General features: G+C 37.0%; 1 protein-coding gene across 2 annotated transcripts in view; it reads left to right on the forward strand.

The window, feature by feature from the left end:
* The window catches only part of LOC145393766 (coronin-1A-like), a 61,019-nt gene extending 59,619 nt beyond the window's left edge, over positions 1-1,400 (forward strand). For both annotated transcript variants that reach the window (XM_080267814.1, XM_080267815.1), the window contains exon 13: positions 1,066-1,400. In XM_080267814.1, coding sequence (XP_080123940.1) covers positions 1,066-1,191 — 126 coding nt within the window. In that variant the 3' untranslated portion in view covers positions 1,192-1,400. The remainder of the gene's footprint in view (positions 1-1,065) is intronic.
* Positions 1,401-11,105: the final 9,705 nt, after the last annotated feature.

The following is an 11,105-nucleotide window of genomic DNA, read 5'->3' on the forward strand; positions in this document are numbered from 1 at the left end:
CATTAGTTTTTTTTATTTTATTTAACTAATTTTTTTATTGTTACATTTGTTTTTTAGAATTTCATTTGCTTCAGGATGTCTGATATTACCAGAACCAGTGTTTGACTGTGTGTATTATTGCTCTTATTATAGGTATTTGTAGAGTATATAAATAGTAAGCCAGAAGTGGAGTCAGTGTATGACCAGTATAGTAATTTCTGTTGATTGCTCTTAGCACTTCATTTTTATTGGAGAGTTGAGCATGGTGGTACAGTATATTGAAGGCTTTGCTTGGTTGTTCATTTGCTTTTTTTTTTTTTTTTTTTTTTTTTTTTTTTTTAAGTAACTTTACCAAAGTTGTATTTTCTAGCTACAGTTTCACTAAGCTTAAATAGTGATAAAACCTTGTACAAGTTATTACCTATCTTTTATAACCAGTTTTTGGTACTGTGAACAGTCCAGATGAGTACATTATACCTGTAGATTGAACTGCAGTAAGTGCCTGTTGTGAGATGTGATCACAGTTAATACCTGTGTCAGAATGTTTGATATGATTTATGAACTTCCTGTTGTACCATACACTTTGGATGGAATGTGGCGTTAATTATCCACTTTAAGATACTAAGTATCAACCTGTGGCTTGAAATTCGTGTAGAACTGATAGGTTATCGAAGATTCTGTGCGTGTGTGTGTGTGTGTGTGTGTGTGTGTGTGTGTGTGTGTGTGTCTCTCTCTCTCTCTCTCTCTCTCTCTCTCCCCCCAGTAAACTGATGCCGGGCAGTAGGTGTTTGTGTAGGAAACTGAAACATTACAGTACTCCACGCTGCTGTTTGTTGTTGGGTATGCATGAGATAGTTTAATGTGGATACAGATTATGAAGAAGTGGTGAATTTATTTCAGTTCTGTGTCCTTTATCTGACCTGTAGTGGACCCTTGATCAGATTCTTGTGGAAAATTTTTAAAATACAGTATGGTGATGTATACTAAAGGTGTTGAATGCCATATTCTGCAGTGGCTGTTCCATATCTTGCAGTAGATAATAATAGTATTACAGTATGGTAACATCAATCCACTTTCTTGTCACAGTTGAGACGAGCGTACACGGCACAGTGTGAAGAACTGAAGCTGCTGCGGCGCCAGTTAATTGTCAAGGACCGCCGAATCCATGAGCTGGAAGATCAGCTCAACCAGCTGAGAGCATCTCACAAGTAAACCACCTGATTCCCAGACTTTACTGCTAGATGATGATAAGGTTCATTTCCACAGTAGGTACCGGTACTTCATCACTGACTAGTAACCCTTTCAGTTCATGGGGATTTGCATTCTTCCCTTTGTATCTTCACCATTTTGCTAGATGCTTCATACTTTACTCCATTCAAATCATAATACAGCACAGTGTACAGTAATCAACTTTCTGCCTTAATAGGAACAGTAGTATATTTTCTTTTAAATCTGCCCAAGAATATATTATATATTCTGCACAGATTGGTGAGTTCGGTACTAAATATTGTTTGAAACTGAAGTTAGTGGCACAGAAAATGTACCGTACTATATTGCTATATGCTCAGTTTTCGTGGGATTTCTTTTAGCTGATTTTTAGAGGCAGTTCTGAGCCCACTGCATACTCAATGCCCCCATGAATGCCATATGGTATTTTTATCAATAATTTTTAATAATACAGTAACCACAGCTGTGGTTACCAGGTATATTTTTCCTTGGAATTTCATGACAAGTTTACCAGGTTGTAAGGTGGTTGATGAATTTAGCTGATATTCAAAACTTACTTCCATATCTGTGTTGAAGCACAGTTTGCAGGTGCTTACATGTTGCTAGAACAGCACAAATATGGATGTAATTAGTGCATAGCATTAGTGAAGGAAATGTTAGCTGCTGGTTTGTTTTGTTGTGGTAGCTGAACTAGATTTCATTCCTTTATCTCAAGTGAAATGTGATGTGGAGAAACACTTAAGACATAGCTTTAGTGAGCAGAAGTGTAAACTAATTGGCTTAAACTCTTCAGTCCCATGACTTTTTAAATCATGCTATTCCCAGATGATTTTAGTTCAGCTGAGGGGAGATGTCATAGTGAAGGAGCCAGTGGTAGCTATATGTATCCCCTCTAGTTCAGTATTCTCTCCAAGACTGAATTAAATCATCTGAAGGTTGTAAGAGTAAAATGAAAACTACGTCTTTGGAGTGGAGTGTTTAATGCCGTGTGTGTGGGTAAGGTTGTTATACTGGAGATATTACTGACATGGACCAAATATGAAATTCTGCCAAGTCTAGTACAGTATAAAGAAATACTGTAACATATTTTTTCTTATTATTTATGTTTGCTGTAGTTGTACATAGAGCATATAAAATATTACCTAGGATACCAAGGTAAAGTCCAGCACCTCTGTGACAGAAAATATTTGCTTCCATAAATGTTTTTGGATTTTTAGTTCAGGTTTTTTGCTGTAGTAAAATTTGAGTTTCATAGTTAAATATTTTTCATGGTGGTTTTATTTAGATGAGGCCTGAATTAAGAAAAAAAAAAAATCAGCCTTGCTGTCAGTTGAGTGCATGGTCAGTTATGATGATTATACTCTACAGAATAAATGTAGATGAGCTAAATATGCAGAGATAAGCAAGGAAAATGGTTGTAAACAATCTGTAATTTCAGCATAGGTTGTAAAGATACTACAGAATAGAACTGCACTATACTGTAGGATGTTAAGAAATGAGAAACAAACCACAGTTTTATTAAATTTTACTGTACTAAACATATCATGGACATAGTATTATGAAAATATTTTATTTATTTATTTATTTTTTTTTTACAGAATGCTTCATTACAGCATTACTTTTCCTTTAGTCTGTTTTGTATTTAGTCACTTATTGGCAATGCGATAAGTTGCTGTATATGTTTAGGAATTATGCATCATAAAAAGCCTTGATGTTTTACATAAAATATCATTCCTTAATTTCTCAGATAATTGTGCATTCCAGTGTACATTTCTTACCTTGTGTACTTTTAGTTGCTTAATATGAATTGCTGTGATTACTGAAAGCTGTGTATACTGCCAAAAATGTTAATATAACAGAGACCTTACCAAAGATGGCAAGAAACTGAAGCTCGTCATACATACTAAATTACTTTAGGTAAGAGGAATGTTGTATATTAAACTGAGAACAGTATTAACTTTTTCATTGAGCTTATTATTGCAAGCAAAGTGTAGAGATTCTAATATATGGAATATTTTTCTTGTCATTTATCATAACAATACATGGGACTAATGATCACTACAAATGCCTGACGGTAAAGGTAACTAGGTCCATGCCTGTGCATTTCTTTAGCATGGTCCAATAACCTAGTCCTGGGCCCCTGTGCTTATGGTAGGGCAGTACAGAATTGAATGGTGGATAGATGGATAACCTTCGTAATGGATGACCTTTAAAGAATGCCTGATTCAGACTTAATATTCCAAGTATTTCAGCTTGCACTTAAGTCCTGATACTGCAATATTAAAACCATAATTTCCATTGTCGAATGTTATATATAATGATATAATGAAAGTTTACATGTGTCCTCTCTAAATATTGCCGTAGATTGGAACAGGGGAAAAATCTTTTAACTCCTTCAAATCAGTGATGTACATTAGTCCTTTATTTTTTATTTTTTTTATTTTTTTATTTTTTGCCATCTCCAGATGATTTTCCAGATTATGAGAGGCTTTGAATCTGGAGGTGGTAGATATAGCCATCATTAACTCGAGGCGTCCCGTTAACGTATGGATACGTTGTAACGTTTTGTCACAGTGACTCCCGTTGACATATCGATGTTTTGCAATTGCGAGGTCCATCATTTGCACATTTTTCAAGTTTCACATGTGATTTTGGGTAGGCATACGTGGGAGATCTTCCTCTACCTGCCACAAGGCTGTGACATTGCCTTACCTCATGTGACCCCCCCCCCCCACACACACACACACGCCATTGTCTGAGCAACTCACATGTTAGCAGTGTCCTGTCCAGTAAAGACATGTCCCGCCATGGTACGAAATTCAAGGCAAGAGTGATTCCCCATTCAATGACGATATGGAGGACAAAGATTACGTGGCACCAGAGGAAGAAACGAGCAGAAGCGATGAGGAGGGTATGTTGATGTGTTCAGTGAGTGAAACAATGTTTATATCGCCTATATTATTGTGTGAAAACCAATATATTCTTGTACTACATATAAATTCGTACCAAATGAACAAGTATCTACCTATTGTGAGTGGTTTGCAATACTGTAGTTATCGCTACCATAGAAAACGCGACAGCCACAGTGAGGCCCCAGAGAACAGGTGTTTGGAGGGTCACCTGTTTAGGCCACTTCTAAGCTCAGGTGAGCACTTTTTTTGTGAATTGCCATTGTTTCTCATAAAAATTGGAGGTTTGACAAAAAAAAAAAAAAAATCCAAAATGTGCTGGGATTGGGGGGGGTGGTCAGTGGTGAAAAATCTGCCGGGATGCAGCGGGATAACCTCAGCACTGCAAGGCAACTCTTGTAAGGTAAATACATAATGGTTTTCTTAGTAACAAGAATAGAATTTAAAGTACAGTACATCATTGTATTGAAGGGGATTAAAATATTTACGAGAATCTTTCAGTAGTTCGTGAATGACGTATATTTAGTTGGTCATCCAGTTGCAGAACTGTACTTTTTTGCTCTGGTAACCAGCGAATAGTTTTTGATGATTCAATAGTTATTTATACCATTGCGTAGACCGGTACATATATGCATTACTGTGGCCTAGCAATTCTTTGTCTGTTGTAATCTCATGTTGTCTTTATTTTCTCCAGTCCAGAGCCTGTAGATTAAAAAAAATTTATTGAAATTATCTTTGTTTTAAAAGGACATGATATGAATTCCGTTACAATTTCTTACACAGTTAAAGCATATTATTTTTCAAAGTAAAGCACAAAGATATAATGTTGGCATTTTGTATTTGGTAATGATTTCTTTTTAACATGTGGCCCTGGAATCTTATTAATGACACTGTGTTTTGTTTCATGGGATCAGTACCTACTTAAAAGATCTCAGTGTAAATGTAAGGAAACCAATTAACTTGCTTTCCTGTTTCGTGATACCACATAGTGAAATCTTGCGCATATTTGTAGCTGTACTATCATCCATTTAGTCTTTATTGTGAACAGAGATTGTAGCTGTGTGATATATAATTATATGGCCATGTCACAAACTATTTGTTGTTCCCTTTTGACACAACATTTAGCTATGTACTGTATACTTTCATTCATATTCTTTTAATGCTTGCAGCAGTGCACAGAAAATGCTTGTTCTGTATAGTGCTATACATCTGTTGACATGACAGCTGATTTTGAAATGCAGTGTTGTTTATGTTGAGGTGCATATATTAAAAAAAATGAAACTGGAAAAGGTTTGGGGATATCATTTAGGCCAAAACAAATCCACATGTCTCATTGACTCATTGCTGCTTATGTATACACAAGGCAGTGTATTGTCCTGATGCAGTGTTTTTAATGCAAATGTGATGTATGGGGATCTGTAATTGTGGGTGTGTTACGTGATGAATGTAACTTCGATTATGTCATGAATGGCATGAACCAAATGCCAAACTCTTCCATTACTTAGTTATCATGGTGTTGTATTACAGTACTTACACTGGTGATACTTTTTTTTTTTTTTTTTTTTTTTTTTACATGCTGAGTATTCCAGTTACTTAAAAGACATGGTGATATATAAGCAAGCTTGATATTACATTGTTGATAAGTACTGACTCTTACGTGAGAAGTAGTGTAGACCAAAATATAGAGCATTAAGAATGGTACCAAATATATTTTAATATATGCAGCTATACTCTAGGAAATTGGTTGTAAAGCACTCGTGGTCCGTGTATCATGTGCTTGGTACAGTATATTGTCTTGCAGCAGGAGAGGTTATGAAGCAATATTATCCGTTTTTGTTTTCATTAGTTGTCAGTGTTAAATCTACCTTCGTAGGCAGACATACAGCTTGATTGTATTGTGTTGTTTTATTGAGTTAAAAATTTAGAATGGTCCTGAATTAAATAGATCATGCTACAGTATTTAACTGGAAATTTTACATCCAAAACTAAAATGGGTAACTAGAATCAACTCTAGTAAAACCTTTTATTTTCATTTATTTTTGGTCCAGTACGTACATTAGGAAAGCAGACATAAATTATAGTTTGATGTTATTGGTGTTTGCAAAAGGCCTCATAAATTGTGCAGTAGAATCACAATAAATATTCATTAGTCAGTAGGATTGGCAGTATTGTAATATCATCCATAAGTTAAGGGTTATGGTCTTTTCATATCTTGAAATTACAAATTATCATAAGTTGTTAAAATTTCCACCTATTTTGACAATAAGGCATAGCTGTACAATACTGAGTACATTAAATATGAATCATATTGAAGGTATTGTAATAAAGAACATATGTGTAGTTAATAATTCAATAATGTGAAATTAAAATAAGATTAATCATGTGAAATAAATTCTTTGTAAACACTTATCATGATGAACATTTTTCTTGGTTTGTAGTTTGTAAACATAAATAACCAGATACCTGGACCAAAATTCATCAAGGATTAATGTTGATAGAGATCGCAGCTCAGTCGGTATCATGCTGCAGGTCACACTTGTATAGTGCTGTAATTGTTGGGGTTGATGCACTTACCAAATGTGTGTGGCTACTGAATTTTATGGCATTTCAGCATCACAAACCGAAGTTAACGTACGATATATATATATATATATATCTGTACATATACAGTAACCTCTTAAATAACGTAAGGGTTAGGTTACTGGAGAGGTCGCGGTAGTTAAAAATGTGTTATTTAAACATAATTTTCCCATAAGAAACAGTGCTAATATTGGGGGTTACGTTCCTGGACTCTGGGAAAGTCTACCCATTTGGGGAGTTATGCTGCTCTAAACTTAAAAGCAACAATATTAATTTGAAAGAAAATCCATGTAAAAAACAAAAACAGTATATTTGGGGAGAAATAAACAACATCTGAGCCCTAGTTGGGGCGAAGCGTTGTTTACTTCTCCCCAAATATATACTGTTTTCGTTTTTTACATGGATTTTCTTTCAATTCTGCTTCATTCACGGCGTTGTGAAAGTTCCTCAACATTATTAATGCATTAGTAGGTCATAAAAACACTACAGTAAAAGCAACATTTTCATTACAGTAAGTAGGTCACAAACAATAACAACACACAGCCTCACTTCATCTATGCATCACTCATGGTCTGCTGCTGTCCCTCCTCACCCCCTCCCCCACCTCCCGCCGCTCCCCACCCTAATTGTGTTGTCCCTCCTCGCTCTGCTGTCCTTCCTCTTCCTCTGATTCCTGTCCTAATGGTGATGAAGATAACTCCCTTAAGTTTTCTGTCTTGTGCATAAAGAACTGCTCTGTCTTGGTCTGAGTGGTTTTCTTCTTTCTGTTCTGCAGCATCAAGTTGTAACAATTTAGATCTGCCATCACTTTCCTGGCCAAATTTTGTCCGAAAATAAACCAAATTGCTCAAAATGGGGCCAAACTTCATTTTCAAATATTATAGTTTGAATAAAACCAGTTTAAGCAACAGGCAAATAAAAAATTGTATTTATACATAAACTGCCACACACGGTCTATCAGCTCGGGACTGTCCAAGGTGCGCGTGGCTAATCTGAAACCGTCACGTACGTGTCAAGTTGCGTTAAATTTATCAAGAAACCCTTGTTAGTTAAACATATCTCCTTAAATATTTGCTCGTGTTAAAACTAAAACGTATTTTTTAAACTCGTGTTAGTTGAGAGGTTACTGTATGTACTGTATATCACCATCATCATCATCAGCCGTTTGAGTATCCTCTGCAGGACCAGCCTATCCCGACCGAAGTCGGAACGATACAGCCAATGTATCTCTACCAAGTGGCTTAGGCTGTCTGGTAGAGAATATATATATATATATATATATATATATATAGCGCTCACCATCCTCTCACTCAATGTAGTTCTGCTCTCGGGTGTCTGCCCTGTCCTCTCCTCCATCCTTCTTTCCTTCCATCTTGTTCTGTCTTTCTTTCCTTCATTATTTCCTCGTCTTTCTGCCAACGGGTGACTTTACACTCTCTCTTCTGTCTTTCATTCCTTCATTCTTTCCTCTTCCTTCTGCCTGTGGGTGACTCTACACTGAGTGACAAGCCAAATGGTTTCCTGTACACCAGGAAACCATTTACTATGCTGGGTGGTAACCATATAACCAAATTTTGGCGCCTGGTGGTATAGCGGGTAATTATTGTGCTCCAGTCGGATTGAGCCGGTTAAGGTTTATATCCAAGGGGTGATTGGGGTTTATTGCTCACGTAATGCCACTCAGGGATGAGTGAGGTTGGTCACTCTCATCTTAAATGTCAGGACCAACTGCCTAGCCCCGGGCTCCTACACTCCTCATGGGGCAATGTGGGATTGGATGATGGATATATATATATATATATATATATATATATATATATATAATATATTTATATCCCATTGGGTCCCAGGGTTCCTGGGTGAGGCACTGGGCCGGTAGGGTACAAAGCGTACCCCCCTCCGCCTGTCGGCTCTTAGTTGTGAAGCTTATAGGTCCCTACCCGGGGATTCGCTCCTTTATTAACTTTTGAAAATTCCCAGTTCTTTCCTGTATTGAGGACACTGGGCTCCAATGGGATATATATATATATATATATATATATATATATATATATATATATATATATATACAGTTTTTTAATCCATAAATCCCTTGGGGGGTAAAAAAGCTGAAATTAATTATAAGTATAATCTTCATCCCCGAGTGTGATAAAAATTTTGCTGTACTTTTTCAGTTGAATAAAATTAATGTACAGCACTTCACTCCATAGAATTTGTTGTACTGGTAGTTGTGGGTTGATTAGTAAGAATGGGTCTAGGGATTAGTGCAGGTATTGGTAAACTGAAATATTTACTATGCAGCTTTTAGAAATTATAAGATTTCTTGATACAGATATGCAGTTGATTGATAGTGTATATATGCATCATTTGAGGCACAAAGTTAATCACTTCACATATGGTGATTACTGTTACAAGTCACAGCTATTCTGAAAGCTATGCAGTTGGGCAGGTATGATTGTAATAGTGGTCAGTATGCAGGGATAAGAGAGAGCTGCACCATTTGTGACCTTCATCACTATACAGTATAGTATTATCAAATCTAAGTCTTAGCTGTGTATCCTCATTCTTCTTATAAACAAGTTACATGGTTATAATGAACAGTCTTGGTTTTACTTACCTTTAAAGGCGGTCAACATTCTGGAACGTCCGTCAAGGAAAAGTTGATCGGTTCTAGAATGCATTCCTGTTTCGCGGGCCTGTTATATGCCAGGAGTGTGTTGTGGGTCTCTGTATCCATTGCTTCACAGAATACCACACACTGTAACATATTAGTGTGAACAGTTGTGGCCATATGAACAGTTGTAGTGGTAGGTGAGGGCGCTCACCATCCACTCACTCAATGTAGTGCTGCTTTGGGTGTCTGCCCTTTCCTCTGTTCCATCCTTCAACGTCTGTCTTTCTTTCCTTCACTCTTTCCTCTTTCTTCTGCCTACGGATGACTTTACACTCCTTCTTCTTTCTTTCTTTCATTCTTTCCTCTTCCTTCTGCCTGTGGGTAACTCTACACTGAGTGACAAGCCAAATGGTTTCCTGTACACCAGGAAACCATTTACTACGCTGGGTGGTAACCATATAACCAAATTATGGTGCCTGGTGGTTTAGTGGGTAATTAAGGTGCTCCAGTTGGATTGAGCCTGTGTAGGTTTATATCCTAGGGGTGGCTGGGGTTTATTGCTCATGTATTGCCACTCAGGGATGAGTGAGGTTGGTCACTCTCATCTTAAATGTCAGGACCAACTTGCCTAGCCCCGGGTTCCTACACTTCTCACGGGGCGACATAGGATTGGATGACGAATGAATGATGTACATAATATTTACATGTGTAAAATTATAATGCATAGCCCCGGGCTCTGCGTTCCTCATGGGGCAACACAAGATTAGATGATGATGATGATGATGTTGATAAAAATTATAAATGTAGAGACGAGATAAGAAAAATTTACATATATATAGTGTGTAGTTGTGCCTTTGAGGGCACAGAACAGTGTACATAATGTAAAAATACTATATTTTAGTCTGCTGTTACAAATAAGAGCAGAAGACAAGACTTTCTGTGTGCCTGCCTGCTCTCAGTCGAATGCCTCTGAGAGTGACCTTGACGTGCCACCATCTCTCTCGCTCACCTTGCACCACCACCAAGCCCGCATGCAGTTTGAAGTGAGTAACATCAAATTCTTGTTTTTTTTTGTTTTTTTTCCCCCCCGAGTTATTCTGATCCATTTAAGCATGTTTTCCCTGATTTCACGACACTTTATTTTTTCCAAAATAACCTGCCCCACATGGATGCCATCCACTTATGTGTTGGAGTGCTAGCTTCAGGTGACTCTGCATTGAGTAACAAGTCAAATGGTTGCTTGTACCTTAGAAAACCATTTATTATGCTGAGGGGTAACCATGTGTACAAGTGGACACCTGGTGGCCTTGTAGGTAAAGGCAGTCCAACCAAGAGTGGCTCATGAGAATGTACATCTGCAGTATGATTTGAGTTTATTACAGTACAGTACTCAATACTGCTAAGGGGAAAGCAACAGGTCACTCACACCTTAAATATCCAGACTAAAAGTAGCCATAACATGGGTGGGACAATAAATAATAATAATAATCTGGTCTTTAATAGCACCAGATTTTCCACTGGGAATTCACTAGTGCTCGACAGACATATACATTATTTTTACAGTTACAAGAATTGTGTCACTTCTCATGTACAATACCAACTTCATCAGTAAAAAAAAATGTGAAAGTGGTAGTAATTGAACCTTATAATTATCCGTTACAGTGCCTCTCTCCAGATTGTTGCAGTTTGAAAAAAGAAAGACTTAGTTTTCTCTTAAAAGGTTCAACAGAAGAATTGTCTCGTGGACATCAGCAATCTATTATATAACTTAGGGCTCTATACACAAAAGAACGATC

This window comes from Coenobita brevimanus, chromosome 25 (genome assembly GCF_032717465.1).
Source record: "Coenobita brevimanus isolate Jiangsu-jjx chromosome 25, ASM3271746v2, whole genome shotgun sequence".
Lineage (NCBI taxonomy): Eukaryota > Metazoa > Arthropoda > Malacostraca > Decapoda > Coenobitidae > Coenobita > Coenobita brevimanus.